Source organism: Mustela nivalis (assembly GCF_964662115.1).
Source record: "Mustela nivalis genome assembly, chromosome: 10".
NCBI classification, from domain to species: domain Eukaryota; kingdom Metazoa; phylum Chordata; class Mammalia; order Carnivora; family Mustelidae; genus Mustela; species Mustela nivalis.
Window position 1 is genome coordinate 108,798,570 of NC_139029.1, and position 19,789 is coordinate 108,818,358.

General features: G+C 42.5%; 2 protein-coding genes across 2 annotated transcripts; both read left to right on the forward strand.

Annotated features, from left to right (window-relative positions):
- Nucleotides 1-2,947: 2,947 nt before the first annotated feature.
- On the forward strand, nucleotides 2,948-7,112 carry LOC309842505 (filaggrin-2-like; the record flags this gene model as incomplete). Its single annotated transcript, XM_082686702.1, has 3 exons — nucleotides 2,948-4,456; nucleotides 5,240-6,743; nucleotides 7,030-7,112. Exons 1-3 carry the CDS (start codon nucleotides 4,319-4,321, stop codon nucleotides 7,110-7,112), a joined length of 1,725 nt encoding a protein of 574 aa, XP_082542828.1. The 5' UTR covers nucleotides 2,948-4,318.
- A 30-nt stretch (nucleotides 7,113-7,142) lies between these two features.
- On the forward strand, nucleotides 7,143-10,997 carry LOC309842506 (uncharacterized protein; the record flags this gene model as incomplete). Its single annotated transcript, XM_082686703.1, has 3 exons — nucleotides 7,143-8,026; nucleotides 8,125-8,939; nucleotides 9,025-10,997. 3 exons carry the CDS (start codon nucleotides 7,143-7,145, stop codon nucleotides 10,995-10,997), a joined length of 3,672 nt encoding a protein of 1,223 aa, XP_082542829.1.
- Nucleotides 10,998-19,789: the final 8,792 nt, after the last annotated feature.

The window sequence follows — 19,789 nt, forward strand, 5'->3', positions numbered from 1 at the left end:
TCAGTGAAGAAAAAAACAAAAGCTGGTAGTTCCATAGGTATAATGATAGCTATTTTTAACATTCCAAGTTATTGCTTCTGCCTCAAGACAATCCAGTGGCCAATAATGCACCAGGTTCACCAAATGGACCTAAAATTGAAGTGAACTCAGAACAGTATAAATGTGGAATGAGCAGAGAGTGATGAGATAAGTAGAATAGGTCAAGAAGGAGGCCCAGACCCAGAGAAATGGTATAGCTGAGACTGCACCCTAGCTCCAGGCTCCAGGGTTCTGCTTCACTGGACTAAACTGTCTTTCAGAACCCAGGCAGGCAAAAATCTCTGAAGGTGTCATACAATCAATCCTTAGAGATCATCACTTTGGTTCCTTTCCAAAAAGTGGAGCTCTGGAGAACCCTAACTGTTTCTGAGAGTTCCAGCTGAAATGGTCTGACATGGATCCTCTTGTGGACCACTAACACCTCTTTGTGCTTATTACAGAGGGAAAACTGAAGCACTACCAAGTGAGGTAAATTATTTAAGGACACAGATACCATGACCAGCCTGACTTAGTTGCACAACTCTATAACTATACTAAAAACAACTTAATTGTACAACTTAAAAGGTTGAATTTTATGGTGTGTAAATTGTATCTCAATAAAACTGTTATAAAAATAATCATGAGTTATCATGCTTTACACAGAGAAATAGTATTTCTGTCTTTAAAGCAGCCAGCTACTGTTGGCTTCTAACTTAATTTTACCTAACATGATTGAGTGCCTCCTACATGTGATGTTATCTTAAGCAACCTCCACTAGTGAGGTCAGTGTTATTATTCCCACTTTTATAAAGTTGGAAAACTGAGGCTCAGAGGATTAAAGAACTTTCCAAGGAACATAGCCAGGAAATGATAGAGCTCAGATTGGAGCTCAAAATCATTCTCACTGCTACTCTTTCCCTGTTAGCAAGTCAGAAGAAGAAGAGAAACCTGCACATGCAGAACATACAAGAGTGCATAGTGGAGTTCCAAAGAGGCAAGCAATGGAACTGGATTCAAAGTTCTAAGCTGGAGTTACCATGCAAGTGGGGCTTTAAAACCTGTCTTGGTGTGGAGTCTGGGCTCTGAAAATCTTCCTGACATTGCAGTCATCTCAGCAAAAACAAGCACAGCTCCAAAAGATGCCTACCATTGAAAATGACCACAGTATTCAGGGGACAATGCAACTTTCTGCATGGCCATTTTGGTGTAGGGCTCCCTGGATATGAGAGTAATGGGTATATTTCAGTGATGTAACCATTATTTTGTGAACAGAGACCCAATCTAAGTATTTACTAAATTCTAGGCACTGTCTAGATAGTGGGGTGAATAATTTAAGATAGCTTCCCTGGAGGATCACCCAGATAGGAATCAACCTTCCTCACCCCCAAGTATGTCCTATAGATGTGGTTATATATGTGCCCAACTTTCAGAAATAGCATGGGTTTCTGTCTCAGTGCTCCCAATTACTAGCCTTGATTTTGGACAAATTATTAAATTTCTCTATGCTTTCATTACCTTATTTGTAAAATGAGAATGACATCAATATTGACCTTACAGAGTTACTGTAAAGAATAAATAGATAAGGGCACCTGGGTGGCTCAGTTAGTTAAGTATCTGCTCAGATCATGATCCCAGTGTCCTAGAATCAAGTCCCACATTGAGCTCCTTGCTCAGCGGGGATGCTGCTTCTCCCTCTGCCTGCCACTCCCCCTGCTTGTGTCTGATCTTTCTCTCTCTCTCTCTCTTTCAGTCAATTAAGTAAACAAATTCTTTAAAAAAAAAAAACTTAAAAAAAAGAATAAATAAATAAATATGTAACGCCAGCATGCCTAGAAGATAGAGAAGATAGTAAGCATTTAAGTAATGACAGCTGCTATCTTCAGCAGAAGCAGAAGAATCATCACCTGGTGGTAAAGTACAGAATAGCTGCATCTCCATGCCTAATACAACTTTCTGATCATTTTCACTTCTGTAAGATATTATATTTGATAGATTTTATATATATAAATAACATTTGCCCAAGGGCCTAGGTCCAAAGCTGTCAGATAACCAATGGATAGTAAGATGACAGAAAAAAATCCCAAGAAGAAAGTTCACTCTAGATTCACCCTGAACAGTTCTTAAAACATCACTTTTGTGTATAACCTATTAATGCATACTTTTGTAGCTTAGAAAAAAGCCTTCATGTGGCCAAAGAATATTTCTTTTTTTTTATTATGTTGAGTTATTCAGTACATATTCAGTACATAGCTTTTATCTTGTCTTCCTGGCTGACAGTACTCCTTATATCACTCTTTTGTACTTTTTGTGTTTGGATGGGCCTGACACTCCTAAAACAGTGCATAAATTTTCTACATAATAGGTGTATGTGATAGATATACAGAGGTAAGCTAATATGATGGTTAAGGAGGACATGTATTGCATGGAGCACTGGGTATGGTGCATAAAAAATGGATCTTGGAACACTGAAAAAAAATAAATTTAAAAAAAGAGAGAAAAGACCTTATAATAAGGCAGCTACAGATTCAAACCCCAATTCCTCCAACTACAGACTGTGTGACCCTGAAGAAGACTCGTGCTTCTTAATGATTTCTCATGGAATAAACAATCAAATCTCATAGAAATCTGATAAAGATTAAATGAGATGAAATTTGAAAAATTTCACAATATCGAGCACAATATCAAGCACATAGTAAATTCTCAATAACTGGTAGATATTATTATTGCAAAAAAGATATCAGTTAAGTAAGGCTCATGGCCTATGTTCATTTTCAATTGAATATGCATTCATTGCACAGCTATCAAGTATCTTACACTTCATTACTTATTGTGGGTACTAAATAAAAAGAATGAACTACACGAGTCCTCAAAAATATATTCTCTGATTTTCACAAGTGTATGACCCTGAAAAAAAGTGTCCTACAACATGTCCTCATACTGGAAGTTGAACCAGCACCATCCTTTTTGCAATCACCTCAAAGATAAGAATGTGAAGAAGTAGGAAGATAAACATGACAGAGGTGGGGTTAGATTTGATTAGAAATGAATCAGTAGTCCATCCCACAGAGGAGAGCACCCACATATTTTAAGCTATATAAAGGTCACTATCTCAATCCACTGGTCACCCTGCAAGCTGCATCAGGATTTATCCTACGTGTTCCTTTGGTGAACCAGGTGAGAAAAAATTCATCCAGTTACATTGATGGATATTTGATTGATTGTTGTCCACATTAGAAATCCAGGAGTAAGAGTTAAATCAGAGTTAATATATATTTGGCCATTTCATTCTTGTTTCTTTTTCTTTTCTTTTTTTTATTTATTTGGTTGGTTTCATTTATCCTGGGGTCTTTTTAGAATAAATTTCTTATTGCCAAGATGAATAATGCAAGAAATTCACCTTCTTCTAGACTATTCCACACTATCTTCCTAGTCTTTTTTATGCCATTTTTTTCCTGGGTTGGCCAGCTGAAGTAGAGAGGAGGCCAGCACTGGTGTAAAGTCCCTTCCCTGTTCAATGTCAGTGCCTCAGTCTCTATGATCCAGTCATCCACTAGGAAACGTACTGTCTGCATTGCTGAGCCTTTCTCCCTGGTTATTGAAAAAGATAAGATTGAAGTGTTTGGTTGAAACTAATATTAAGATAGTTCCTGAGCTCTTCTGAGGGCTATCTCATGGTTCTGAATCACCAAGGTAATGGGTAACTTGCTCATTGTTTATTTGCTGAAGGCCTTAACAATCCTGTTTAGTTTCTAGTGTCCAAAGGAGAAATGGTTATGATACAAGGTAGGTCACTTTTGACTCAAAAGAACCAGTGAAACTAACCAGAGAGACTGGGACAATACATCTGGGTGGTTCTAGAAACTGTGGAAGCTCCAGGACAACACCCAAAACACCAAAGTACACAAAGTGTAGCGACATTATGTAAGGGCTATATCCATCCAGGACATAAAGATCTGAGCTCTAATCCTAGTTCAGTCAGCAACAATGACTTGATCTTATCTAAGTAACTCAAAATTAACAATTTTCACTGTATTGATGGGTTACAGCCTTACTTGTTGAAGTTTTTTAGGTTTTTTTTTTATTATTATTTCTTTTCAGCGTAACAGAATTCATTGTTTTGGCATCACACCCAGTTCTCCATGCAATACAATAGTATTTTAGGTTTAAAAGAGAGAAGAGATTTGAAAAATCATCATGATTATTATTAAAATCAGAATTGTTTCTAAATTTTTAAAAAAGAACATGAATAATAATGTCTTTTGTTTCTTTTTTCTACAGGTTCACTTAAACTTGCAAAAAGATGACTGACCTCTTGAGAAGTGTTGTCACAGTCATTGATGTTTTCTACAAATACACCAAACAAGATGGGGAATGTGGCACACTGAGCAAGGATGAACTAAAGGAACTTCTGGAGAAAGAGTTCCGTCCAATTCTGAAGGTGAGAATTCATATACCAGGACTGAAGGCTTCTAGGGTCTTGTAAATTCTCTGCTATACGACCAAAGATTAGCTAAAAAGTACACACTCTCAATGGTTTTTGGAACAACTTTAGGAGTGTACTTTTCAGGGACATCAGAAAGTCTTCTGGGACATTATTTTTAGAAAGGTGAAGGTTTTTTCATTTTCCTGTGCATACCCACCATGTAGGCCTTCAGACTTTTTCATGCTTCCAGGTTTCCCCTTCTGAAAAAAAAAAAAAAAAAAACAGAATATAAATGCGTGCTAAAACATAAAAGATTGCCCTTTCAAATTTGTAATAAAAAGTATAGAGATGGAAACATCTACAGGGAGAGCTGAGCAAGTAGCCAGGATGACTAAAAACTTCAAACAAGAGAGTATTTCTTCCATCTACTTGGGAAGAACTCAGCTATTACCTTTAAAATGATAGATTATAACATAGAATATATCAGCATATAATGTTTAAAATGCACGTAAAACTAAAATATACCAGGTACCAATTTGATGCTATACTTGAGTACTAGTCCCCTAGCTGAGGTCCTTTAGCTGTATTCTGCTGGGATTCCCAATAGATTTTATTCTTTTCCATTACTTCTTCTCATCTGCTGGGTCCTATTAGGCTGATTTAGTTTAAAGTAACACTTGACTGGATTTAAATTACCTAATGTTAAACATCCACAATTCCACAACTCTACCTGAATATGTTACCTTCCTATGTGGGCTAGGCTGACTAGGTCTTCTTTGGTATGTCACCTATATACAGAACCCAGATGATCCAGATACAGTGGATGTTATTATGCACATGCTAGATCGAGATCATGACCGAAGACTGGACTTTACTGAGTTTCTTCTGATGGTATTCAAGCTGGCTATGGCCTGCAACAAGGTTCTCAGCAAAGAATACTGCAAAGCTTCAGGGTCAAAGAAGCATAGGCATGGCCATCGACACCAAAAGGAAGAAAGTGAAACAGAAGAGGAAGAAGAAGATACACCAGGACAGAAATCAGGTTACAGACATTCAAGATGGAGTGAGGGAGAGGAGCATGGTTATGGTTCTGAGGTCTTAAGGGGAGCTAGGAAACATAGACATGGGTCAGACTCCAGGAGGCTGGGAAGGCAAGGTGGTTTATCTAGCTCAGGAAACCAAGAGCAATTTGAGAAAAGACACCATTGGTCTAGCTCTGGTCACTCATGCAGTAGTGGCAAAGAAAGACATGGTTCCAGCTCTGAGGAGCTGGGAGAAAGAAGAAACAAGTCACATGTTAGCCCCTCTAGGGAATCTGAGAAGGAATATGAATCTGGATCTAGATTAAAGAGCAGGAGAAGGAAAGGCCATAGTGGTCTGTCACATGGATTGGACGCTAGTGGACATGAATCAAACTCTACTCAGTCAAGACAGAGTGGAGGACAAAAGCTTGGATCTAGTTCTAGAAGCTTAGGAGACAATGGAAGGCAAAACTATGTATGCGGTTCCAGCAACTCATGTGGGTGTGGAAGGCCACAAAATGTTTCTACTTCTTGTCAGGAAGGTAGATTTGGAGGGCAAGGAAATCAATCTAACTGTACCCAGTCAGGATGTCAGTCAGGAAGTAGTGGTGGACTAGGTCATGGATATATTTCAGGTCAGTGCTCTGGATATGGTCAATATGAGTCTAGCTCCTGCAGCCAGTCTTCTAGTCAGGAAGAATATGGATCTAGAGCATGTAGTCAAACACAGAACTGTGGAAGACAACAGAGAACAGGTTCAAGTCAGTCCTCTTGCTGTGAACAGTATGGGTCTGGCACAAGTCAGCCTGCTACCTATGGTCAACATGGACCTGGTTCTTGTGGACACTTTTCAAACTCTCATCAAAAAGAGTCAGGTTCAAGTGAATTTTCTAAATGTGGACAACATGGGTCTGGCTCTGGGCAGACCTCTGGCTTTGGACAACACAGATCAGGCTCAGGTCAATCCTCTAACTTTGGATATGGCTCTGGTTCATGCCAGACCTCTGGTTTTGGACAACATGAGTCTGGCTCAGGACAGTCCTCTTGTTTTGGCCAACATGGGTCAAGCTCAGGACAGGCCTCTGGCTTTAGCCAGCATAGGTCTGGCTCAGGAAAGTCCTCTGGCTATGAACAATATGAATCCAGCTCAGGTCAGTCCTCTAGCTTTGGAAAACAGGAATCTGGTTCAGGACAGTCCTCTGGTTTGGGTCAGCATGGGTCTAGCTCAGGACAGTCCTCTGGTGTTGGAAAACATGGGTCTGGCTCAGAGCAGTCCTCTGGTGCGAAACAGACCTCTGGCTTTGGAGAACACAGAACTGGCTCAGGACAGTCCTTTGGTTCTGGACAACATGGGTCTGGTTCACATCAATCTACCTCTACAAAACATAGATATGGCTCAGGTCAATCTTCTAGCTTTGGATATGGATCTAGTAAACATCAGTCTCCTGCCTCTGGGACTGGCTCAGGTCGTTCTTTAGAATTTGAACAACATGAGTCTAGATCAGGTCAGTCTACCTACGGCCAACATGGTTCCAGCTCAAGGAAATCCTACAGTTCTGATTCTAGGTCATCCTCAGGAAAGTCCTCTACACATAGTCAACATGGATCCAACTCAAGGCAGTCATCTAGCTATGATCAACATGAATTGACCTCAGGTCAATCCTCTGGCTATGACAAGCATGACTCTAGGTTACAGGGAAAAGAATGCTATGAGACTACTTCAGGAAAAGTGTCTCCGAAATCTGGAAAAACAATATCAGATACAGCTGAGAGTCAAGCAACGGAAAGAGCTGAAAGGAGACAGGGAAAAACTCAAGGACAGTCAGGAGACAGGAGTACACAAGGACACTCCGGTCATGGACAAGCCACAAGGACAGAATCCAGTAAGACTAAAAGAAGTGATTCTAGTGTCAGTAAGACCAGTGACACTGAAAGGCACTCAGGAGTCCCACAGACACACACAGGTACCCCCCATAGCCACTCTGGATCTCAACATGGAGAGTCAGGATCCACAGCTAGAGGAAGACAGGGCCTGTCAGGAGAAACCAGGGGACATAGTGGGTCTGGGCATGGCCAAGCCAACAGGACAGAATCCAGTAAGACTGCAAGAAGGGGATCTAGTGTCAGTGAGTCCAGTGACACTGAAAGGCACTCTGGAGCCTCACAGACACATGCAGGATCCCCTCATAGCCACTCTGGATCTCAACATGGAGAGTCAGGATCCACAACTGGAGGGAGACAGGGAACTAGTCATGGCCAGTCAGGAGATACCAGGGGACATAGAGGGTCTGGGCATGGTCAAGCCAACAGGACAGAATCCAGTAAGACTGCAAGAAGGGGATCTAGTGTCAGTGAGTCCAGTGACACTGAAAGGCACTCTGGAGCCGCACAGACACATGCAGGAACCCCTCATAGCCACTCAGGATCACAACATGGAGAGTCAGGATGGACAGCTGGAGAGAGACAGGGAACTAGTCATGGCCAGTCAGGCGATACCAGGGGACATAGTGGGTCTGGGCATGGTCAAACCACCAGGACAGATACCACTTGCACTACAAGAAGGGTACCTAGTGTCAGTGAGTCCAGTGACACTGAAAGGCACTCAGGAGCCCCACAGACACACGCAGGATCCCCTCATAGCCACTCTGGATCTCAACATAGAGAGTTAGGATCCACAGCTGGAGGGAGGCAGGGTACTAGTCATGGCCAGTCAGGAGATATCAGGGGACATAGTGGGTCTGGGCATGGTCAAGCCACCAGGACAGAATCCAGTAAGACTGCAAGAAGGGGATCTAGTGTCAGTGAGTCCAGTGACACTGAAAGGCACTTTGGAGCCTCACAGACACATGCAGGATCCCCTCATAGCCACTCTGGATCTCAACATAGAGAGTCAGGATCCACAACTGGAGGGAGACAGGGAACTAGTCATGGCCAGTCAGGAGATACCAGGGGACATAGTGGGTCTGGGCATGGTCAAGCCACCAGGACAGAATCCAGTAAGACTGCAAGAAGGGGATCTAGTGTCAGTGAGTCCATTGACACTGAAAAGCACTCCGGAGCCCCACAGACACACGCAGGATCCCCTCATAGCCACTCTGGATCTCAACATAGAGAGTCAGGATCCACAGCTGGAGGGAGACAGGGAACTAGTCATGGCCAGTCAGGCGATACCAGGGGACATAGTGGGTCTCGGCATGGTCAAGCCACCAGGACAGAATCCAGTAGGACTACAAGAAGGGGATCTAGTGTCAGTGAGTCCAGTGACACTGAAAGGCACTCTGGAGCCGCACAGACACATGCAGGAACCCCTCATAGCCACTCAGGATCTCAACATGGAGAGTCAGGATCCACAGCTGGAGGGAGACAGGGTACTAGTCATGGCCAGTCAGGAGATACCAGGAGACATATTGGGTCTGGGCATGGTCAAACCACCAGGACAGAATCCAGTAAGACTGCAAGAAGTGGATCTAGTGTCAGTGAGTCCAGTGACACTGAAAGGCACTCTGGAGCCCCACAGACACAGGCAGGATCCCCTCATAGCCACTCTGGATCTCAACATAGAGAGTCAGGATCAACAGCTGGAGGGACACAGGGTACTAGTCAAGGCCAGTCCGGCGATACCAGGGGACATAGTGGGTCAGGGCATGGTCAAGCCACCAGGACAGAATCCAGTAAGACTGCAAGAAAGGGATCTAGTGTCAGTGAGTCCAGTGACACTGAAAGGCACTCTGGAGCCCGACAGACACACGCAGGATCCCCTCATAGCCACTCTGGATCTCAACATAGAGAGTCAGGATCCACAGCTGGAGGGAAACATGGAACTAGTCATGGCCAGTCAGGCGATACCAGGGGACATAGTGGGTCTCGGCATGGTCAAGCCACCAGGACAGAATCCAGTAGGACTACAAGAAGGGGATCTAGTGTCAGTGAGTCCAGTGACACTGAAAGGCACTCAGGAGCCCCACAGACACAGGCAGGATCACCTCATAGCCACTCTGGATCTCAACATGAAGAGTCTGGATCCACAGCTAGAGGGAGACAGGGAACTAGTCATGCCCAGTCAGGAGTTACCAGGAGACATAGTGGCTCTGGGCATGGTCAAGCCACCAGGTCAGAATCCAGTAAGACTGCAAGAAGGGGATCTAGTGTCAGTGAGTCCAGTGACACTGAAAGGCACTCAGGAGCCTCACAGACACATGCAGGATCCCCTCATAGCCACTCTGGATCTCAACATAGAGAGTCAGGATCCACAGCTGGAGGGAGACAGGGAACTAGTCATGGTCAGTCAGACGATACCAGGGGACATAGTGGGTCTGGGCATGGTCAAGCCACCAGGACAGAATCCAGTAGGACTACAAGAAGGGGATCTAGTGTCAGTGAGTCCAGTGACACTGAAAGGCACTCAGGAGCCCCACAGACACACGCAGGATCCTCTCATAGCCACTCTGGATCTCAGCATGGAGAGTCAGGATCCACAGCTGGAGGGAGACAGGGAAGTAGCCATGGCCAGTCAGGAGATACCAGGAGACATAGTGGGTCTGGGCATGGTCAAGCCACCAGGACAGAATCCAGTAAGACTGCAAGAAGGGGATCTAGTGTCAGTGAGTCCAGTGACACTGAAAGACAATCTGGAGCATCACAGATACATGCAGGATCCCCTCATAGCCAAACTGGATCTCAACATGCAGAGTCAGGATCCACAGCTAGAGGGAGACAGGGAACTAGTCATGCCCAGTCAGGAGATACCTGGAGACATAGTGGCTCTGGGCATGGTCAAGCCACCAGGACAGAATCCAGTAAGACTGCAAGAAGGGGATCTAGTGTCAGTGAGTCCAGTGACAATGAAAGGCACTCTGGAGCATCACAGACACATGCAGGATCCCCTCATAGCCACTCTGGATCTCAACATAGAGAGTCAGGATCCACAGCTGGAGGGAGACAGGGAACTAGTCATAGCCAGTCAGGTGATACCAGGGGACATAGTGGGTCTCGGCATGGTCAAGCCACCAGGACAGAATCCAGTAGGACTACAAGAAGGGGATCTAGTGTCAGTGAGTCCAGTGACACTGAAAGGCACTCAGGAGCCCCACAGACACACGCAGGATCCTCTCATAGCCACTCTGGATCTCAGCATGGAGAGTCAGGATCCACAGCTGGAGGGAGACAGGGAAGTAGCCATGGCCAGTCAGGAGATACCAGGAGACATAGTGGGTCTGGGCATGGTCAAGCCACCAGGACAGAATCCAGTAAGACTGCAAGAAGGGGATCTAGTGTCAGTGAGTCCAGTGACACTGAAAGACAATCTGGAGCATCACAGATACATGCAGGATCCCCTCATAGCCAAACTGGATCTCAACATGCAGAGTCAGGATCCACAGCTAGAGGGAGACAGGGAACTAGTCATGCCCAGTCAGGAGATACCAGGAGACATAGTGGCTCTGGGCATGGTCAAGCCACCAGGACAGAATCCAGTAGGACTGCTAGAAGGGGATCTCATGTCAGAGAGTCCAGTGATACTGAAAGGCACTCAGTAGCCCCACAGACACACGCAGGATCCCCTCATAGCCACTCTGGATCTCAACATGGAGAGTCAGGATCCACAGCTGCAGGGAGACAGGGAACTAGCCATGGCCAGTCAGGAGATACCAGGGGACATAGTGGGTCTCGGCATGGTCAAGCCACCAGGACCGAATCCAGTAAGACTGCTAGAAGGGGATCTCATGTCAGAGAGTCCAGTGATACTGAAAGGCACTCAGTAGCCCCACAGACACACGCAGGATCCCCTCATAGCCACTCTGGATCTCAACATGGAGTGTCGGGATCCACAGCTGGAGGGAGACGGGCAACTAGTCTTGGCCAGTCAGGAGATACCAGGGGACATAGTGGGTCTGGGCATGGTCAAGCCACCAGGACAGAATCCAGTAAGACTGCAAGAAGGGGATCTAGTGTCAGTGAGTCCAGTGACACTGAAAGGCACTCTGGAGCCTCACAGACACATGCAGGATCTCCTCATAGCCACTCTGGATCTCAGCATGGAGAATCAGGATCCACAGCTGGAGGGAGACAGGGCACTACTCATGGCCAGTCAGGAGATACCAGGGGACATAGTGGGTCTGGGCATGGTCAAGCTACCAGGACAGAATCTAGTAGGACTACAAGAAGGGGATCTAGTGTCAGTGAGTCCAGTGACACTGAATGGCACTCAGGAGCCTCACAGACACACGCAGGATCCCCACTTAGCCACTCTGGATCTCAGCATGGAGAGTCAAGATCCACAGCTAGAGGGAGACAGGGCACTACTCATGGCCATTCAGGAGATACCAGGAGACATAGTGGGTCTGGGCATGGTCAAGCCTCCAGGACAGAATCCAGTAAGTCTGCAAGAAGGGGATCTAGTGTCAGTGAGTCCAGTGACACTGAAAGGCACTCTGGAGCCTCACAGACACATGCAGGATCCCCTCATAGCCACTCTGAATCTCATCATATAGAGTCAGGATCCACAGCTGGAGGGAGACTTGGAACTAGTCATGGCCAGTCAGGAGATACCAGCGGACATATTGGGACTCAACGTGGTCAAGCCATCAGGTCAAAATCCAGTAGGTCTCCAAGCAGTGGATCCAATATCAGTGAATCTAGTGATAATGAAAGGCGCTCAAGAGGGTCAGCAAGGAACTCAGTATCTAGCCAGGTACATTCCAGATCTTTCCCTAAACACACAGTTTCTGATACAACTGGAAGGTATGAATCAAGCACTGTGCAGGCGGGAGATAGTTCTAAACAATCAGTCATAGATCAAGGGCAGACATCAGTTCAGAAGCAACCAGTTACTAGACATTCACAGACTTTTGGATCCTCCCATGAACTAAAAGGAGACAAATCTACATATTCAGGCTCTGTTCAAGGGAAGAACACATCTTCCCATAAGCAATTAGGAACTGACACAATAGAGAGACATGGGTCTAGCCATACACAGTCACATGAAACTCATAGGCAGTCCAAGGACAGCTTAAGGAAACAGTTACATAGCAGTCATCACCGATCTAGAGTAAGTCATTCCCAGTCTCAGAGTAGTGGAAGACACCGACATGGATCAGGTCAAGGTTGGAAACATGGAAGTTATGGGAGTGCAGAATATGACTATGGGCAGTCTGGGTATGGACCTTCTGGAGGTAGCAGAACAAGCAGCCGCAATTCTAGCCCTTTGAGGTCATTGGATCTAACTACAAACAATCACATTTCTACCCATGGACAATCAGTCCCTACATTTGACCATACAGAATCAAAAGCAACTGAAATAATAGGAAGACAAAGTTCAAGTCATGGACAGCCAACTTATTCCCATAATCAGTCTAGATCCAATGTAACTAGAAGGCAGGGATTTATTCATGGGCATTCAGCAGTAAGTCATGAACCATCAATTGACACCCATTTTCAATCTGGGAGGCATAGGCATCCAAGCAGCCATTCTGTACCCAGCCATGGACAGTCCATATCAGCTCACAGCTATTCAGAATCTAGTTCAACTCTAGGGCATGGATCCCATAGTGATAATAAAGAGCATTCAGAAGATTGGGGGGAACAGATTCATGAACCATCAGAGTCTATGCATGGACAGTCAGAATTCAACAATATAGGTATACTTGGATCCAGCCAGGAGAATTTGGGACATATATCTTCTAATGAGCAGGTAAGATCTAGCACAAGTTTAGGAAGACAGGGATCAATTAAGAGACAACTAGGAGACATCCAAGGTCAATATGGATTCAGCACCAGTGAAAGAAATGTATATAACCATGGACAATCAGGTGACAGCTATAGGCAGTCAGTTGACAGCAGAAGCAAAAGTCAAGGATTCATTTCTAGTCACTCTCATGATAGCCAAGACCCTACAGGAACTAAAGAATATGGGTATAGATATTCATCAAGCAATACAATCATGTGGAGAGGGGGGAAGCAAAAGCAAGGGACCGAATCAAATTTGTTAGGAAGAATCAGAATATATAGTCAGGATATGGATGATAAACAGGCAGGAAACATGGATGCCAAAGGTTGCCATGAAAGGGAGAGAACAGAATCAGGTTCCTTTTACTTAGATAGCAACACTCCACTCTATGAATATGTCCAAGAACAAAGGTGTTATTACTTTGAATAATCATTTGAAGCCAACAGAAAACAAACTAACTCAAGATAAGAGATAACCCAAAAAGAAATGAGAATATAACATGGAATTAAGATATTTACCATGATCCTTTCTTTTGTTAGTGGGAGCATGTATCTGTTCTTTTATTTAACAGTAGCACATACTCTATTCCTCTTGTTTGGTGCAGGGTTTTTTGGAAGGCTCCATGATCACTAAGCTCTTTGGATAGAAAACAGTGAATCAAAAAAATAAATAGCCCTTGGAACTCTATTCAGAACTATATGACAAAGTGATTTGACTGCTTTGGGATAAAGTAAGCATATTTTTTAAATGTCTAAGACTTTTGGACTTCCCAGATTTTATTTTAAATGACATTGAAAAACCTATCCAAGGAGCTAAGAAACATGATTTTGGAGCCAAAATATTCCTAATAACATTATAACACATTCCATGTCCTGAGCAAAGAATGTTATAGTAGCTGATGAGTCAGAACATTTGTATCTTTTTTGCCACAACTGGAACTTTATACGATTACTTTTGAATTTATTGTCATGACCTCCTTGCATAAAAATTGTCAATAAACTTTCCAACAAGTATAGTTTCTCTTCTTTTTCATCTTCACAAACAAGCAAAGCTCCCACCCATGGGATCAGATACACATTTTTTTTTAAATTTAAATTCAATTAATTAACATATAATGTATCATTAGTTTTGGAGGTGCAATTCATTGATTAATCAGTTGCATATAACACACAGTGCTGATTACTTCAAGTACCTTCCATAATGCCCATTGCCCAATTATCCCATTCCCTCATCAATCTCACTTCCCACAACCCTCAGTTGTTTGTTTTTTTCCCCCACATTTAAGAGTCTCATGGTATGCCTCCCTCTCTGTTTTTATCTGATTTTGTTTTTCTTTCTCCTCCCCTATGTTCTTCTGTTTTGTTTCTTAAATTCAACATATGAGTGAAATAATATGGTATTTGTCTTTCTCTGACTTATCTTGCTTAGTATAAGTCCCTGTAGTTTCATCCACATCATTGCAAATGGTAAGACTTCATCCACATCATTGCAAATGGTAAGACTTCATTTTTTTGTGTGTGGTTGAGTAGTATTCCATCATATAGATATATATAGATGTGTGAGATATATATATATACATATATACATATATATATGTATATATATATGTATATATCAGATCTTCTTTTTTGATTCATTGTCAATAGACACCTAGGTTCTTTCCATACTTTGACTATTGTCAACACTGCTGCCATAACATACCATTTTCTCCCAACTTCACTTTTGTGATTTAAAACAAAGTGAAATTTATCAATGGGTGTTCAAGATAACAAATGTTATGTTATAAATGTGCATTATCGTTAACCCTAAATAGTAATCAATCCATACAAATATATCTATCACCATTCATTCTCTGAATAAACAGTAATTATCAAAGCATCACTAGACATTGCTGCTATAAACATTGAGTGTATATGTCCTTTTAAATCACTATGTGGGTATCCTTTGGATAGATACATAGTAGTGCAATAGCACCAGTGTCCACAATGACCAAAATATGGAAAGAGCCCAGATGTCCATTGACAGATAAATCAATAAAGAAGAGGTGTGGTGTATATATACAATGGAATATTACTCAGTCACCAAAAGAATGAAATCTTGCCACTTGCAAAGACATGGATGAATCTAGAAAGAATTAAGCTAAGCAAAATAAATCAGTCAGAGATAGAAAAATACCATATGATTTCACTCATATGTTGAATTTAAAAAACAAAACAGGGGCACCTGGGTGGCTCAGTGATTTAAGCCGCTGCCTTGGGCTCAGCTCATGATCTCAGGGTCCTGGGATTGAGTCTCGAGTTGGGCTCTCTGCTCGGCAGGGGGCCTGCTTCCCTCTCACTCTCTCTGCCTGCTTTTCTGCCTACTTGTGATCTCTGTCAAATAAATAAATAAAATCTTTTTAAAATAATAATAATAAAATAAAAATAAAAAACAAAACAGAGGAACATAGGGGAAGGGAAACAAAAATAAAATCAGATAAAAACAGAGGGAGACAAACCATAAGAGACTCTTAATTGGAGAAGAAGTCAAGATGGTGGAGCAGTAGCAGGCTGAGGCAACACCAGGTAGCAGGAGATCAGCTAGATAGCTTATCAAACCATTCCAAAGACCTATGAATTTAACAGGAGATCAAAGAGAAGAAGAGCAGCAATTCTAGAAACAGAAAATCGACCACTTTCTGAAAGGTAGGACCGGTGGAGAAGTGAATCCAAAGCAACAGGAAGATAGACCATGGGGGCGGGGCCAGCTTTTGGCAAGTGGTGGAGCAACAGAGCACAAAATCTTTTGTTATGTTACTTTTAAAAGTCTGCTCCACTGAGGGACATCGCTCCAGAGGCTAAACTGGGGTGAAGCCCATGCAGGGACAGCGTGGCCTCAGGTCCTGTGGGGTCACAGAAGGATCGGGGGTGTCTGAGTGTCACAGAGCTCACAGGTATTAGAGCAGGGAAGCCAGCTACAGAGACAGAGCCGAGGACTGAGCTCTCAACTCGGGGTTACCTTGAACCATAATCCTTGGCACAGGCCACTGCTCTGTGAGTGGGGTCCCCACAAGATCTGGGGAGACCCCCCCGGAAGAGCTCAGGGATCTGTGGGGTTCAGAGACTCCAGGTGGAGCTATGTGCCAGAGACAGAGAATCTTGGTCACAGGCTGGGTGAGTTTGGAGCACAGCTGGAAGCTGTGATTGAGCACTTTTCTCTGAGGGTGCACTGAGGAGTGGGGCCCCGAGCTCTTGGCTCCTCCAGGCCAGAGATTGGGAGGCTGCCATTTAAATTCCCACCCTCCAAAACTCTACTTAGAGCAATCAGGGAACAAAAGCTCCCAAAAGCGAACCTGAGGGGAATACTTAGACTGGCCCCTGGTAAGGTAAGGGCGGTACAATTCTACCTTGGGCAAAGACACTTGAGAACCACCACAACAGGCCTCTCCCCCAGAAGATCAACAAGAAATCCAGCCAAGACCAAGTTCACTTACTAAGGAGAACAGTGGAATTCCAGAGGAGGAGAAGGCAAAGCATGGAATTCATGGCTTTCTCACTATGATTCTTTAGTCTTGCAAAGTTAATTTTATTTTATTTTTTGCTCTTCTGCTAATTTTTTTAACATTTTAATTTTTACCCTTTCCTCTTTTAACATTTTTTTTAATTTTTTATTTTTTATAAACATATATTTTTATCCCCAGGGGTACAGGTCTGTAAATCACCAGGTTTACACACTTCACAGCACTCACCAAAGCACACACCCTCCCCAATGTCCATAATCCCACCCCCTTCTCCCAAGCCCCCTCCCCCCAGCAACCCTCAGTTTGTTTTGTGAGATTAAGAGTCACTTATGGTTTGTCTCCCTCCCAATTCCATCTTGTTTCATTGATTCGTCTTCTACCCATTTAAGCCCCCATGTTGCATCACCACTTCCTCATATCAGGGAGATCATATGATAGTTGTCTTTCTCTGCTTGACTTATTTCGCTAAGCATGATACACTTAGCGAAATAAGTCCTCTTTTAACATTTTTAAACTAGTTTATCTTAACAATAACTTTCATTAAAAAAATAATCTTTTTTGAAGCTTCATTATTATACTCACATTTTATCCTTCATTGTATCTAACTTCATTTTTTTGTATACACATAGGGTTTTTTCTTCTAAAAAATTTGGGGTGCAAATTCTTCTAAGAGATCAAAATACACCCTAAATCTAGCACCGGGCTTGTTCTAGTCTCCAACCTGAGCAAATTCTCTCCACTTTCTTTTTCTTTATTCTCCCAACCAACTTACCTTATCAACTCCTTTTTTAGAAATTTAAAATTTTTTCTCATTTTTATAGTCATATTCCATCCCTCCATTGTGTTTACCTTTATATATGTTTTTCATTCTACAAAATGTTGGGAGGTAGTTTTCTAAGAGACCAAAATACTCCTAAAATTAAGTGGGTGACACTGTTCTAGTCACCAGTCACATACACACACACACACACACACACACTTTTATATTTTTTCTTTACTTGTTTTCTTTTATTTTTTTTTTAATTTTTTTCTGAACTTTTTTTTACCCCCTTTGTCCCCCCCTATGATTTGGGGTCTCTTCTGATTTGGTTAAAGCACATTTTCCTGGGGTCTTTGCCACTCTTTTAGTATTTTTTTTTTTTACTCTTTTAGTATTTTATTTGCTCCTTCATATATTCTTATCTGGACAAAATGACAAGGCTGAAAAACTCACCACCAAAAAAAGAACAAGAGGCAGTACCAAAGGCTAGGGGCCTAATCAATATAGACATTGGTAGTATGTCAGATATAGAGTTCAGAATGATGATTCTCAAGGTTCTAGCTGGGCGCAAAAAAGACATCAAAAATATTAGAGAAACCCTGTCTGGAGAAATAAAAGCTCCTTTTGGAGAAATTAAAGAACTAAAATCCAAACAAGTTGAAATAAAAAAAGCTATTAATGAGGTGAAATAAAAAATGGAGGCTCTTACTGCTAGGATAAATGAGGCAGAAGAAAGAATTAGTGACATAGAAGACCAAAGGACAGAAAATAAAGAAGCTGAGCAAAAGAGAGACAAACAACTCCTGGACAATGAGGGAAGAATTCGAGAGATAAGTGATACCATAAGATGAAACAACATTAGAATAATTGGGATTCCAGAAGAAGAAGAAAGAGAGAGGGGAGCAGAAGGTGTATTGGAGAGAATTATTGAAGAGAATTTCCCTAATATGACAAAAGGAACAAGCATCAAAATCCAGGAGATGCAGATAACCCCCTCTCAAAACCAATAAGAATAGGTCTACACCATGTCATGTAATAGTAAAATTTACAAGCCTTAGTGACAAAGAGAAAATCCTGAAAGCAGCCCAGGACAAGAAGTCTGTAACATACAATGGTGGGTTAAGCCGCTGCCTTTGGCTCAGGTCATGATCTCAGGGTCCTGGGATCGAGTCCCACATTGGGCTCTCTGCTCAGCGGGGAGTCTGCTTCCTCCTCTCTCTCTCTCTCTGCCTGACTCTCTGCCTACTTGTGATCTCTCTCTGCCAAGTAAATAAATAAAATCTTTAAAAAAAACTATTAGACTGGCAATGGACTTATCCACAGAAACCTGGCAGGCCAGAAAGAACTGGAATGGTATATTCAGAGCACTAAATGAGAAAAATATACAGTCAAGAATACTTAATCCAACTGGGCTGTTGATGAAAATAGGAGAGATTTAAAAGATTCCAGAACAACCAAAAATTAAAAGAATTTGCAAACACCAAACCATGCCTACAGGAAATATTGAAAGGGGTCCTCTAAGCAAAGAGAGAGCCTAAAAGTAGTAAACCAGAAAGGAACAGAGACAATATGCAGTAATAGTCACTTTACAGGCAATACAATGGCACTAAATCCATATCTCTCAATAGTTACCCAGAATGTAAATGATCTAAATACCCCAATCAGGGTATCAGAATGGATAAAAAAACAAGACCCATCGATATGCTGTCTACGAGAAACTCATTTTATATCCAAAGATAACTGCAGATTTAAAGTGAGGAGGTGGAAAACCATTTGCCATGTTAATGGACATCAAAAGAAAGCTGAGGTGGCAATCCTTATACCAAATAAATTAGATATTAAGCCAAAACTATAATAAGAGATGAGGAAGGAAGGACAGTATATAGTACTTTAAGCATCTGTCCAGCAAGAAAATCTAAGAATTTTAAATATCTTTGTTCCTAACATGGGAGCAGCCAAATATATAAACCAATTAATAACAAAATCAAAGAAACAAATTGACCATAATAACAATAATACAATAATAGTAAGGGACTTTAAGACCCCCCTCACTCAACTGGACAGATCACTTAAGCAAAAGACTAACAAGGAAATAAAGGCTTTAAATGACACACTGGACCAGATGGACATCACAGATATATTCAGAACATTCCATTTCAAAGCAACAGAATACACAGTCTTCTCTAGTGCATATGGAACATTCTCCAGAATAGATCACATCCTGAGTCACAAATCAGGTTGTAACTAGTATCAAAAGATTGGGGTCATTCCTTGCATATTTTCAGACCACAATGCTCTGAAACTAGAACTCAATCACAAAAGGAAAATTTGAAAGAATTCATTA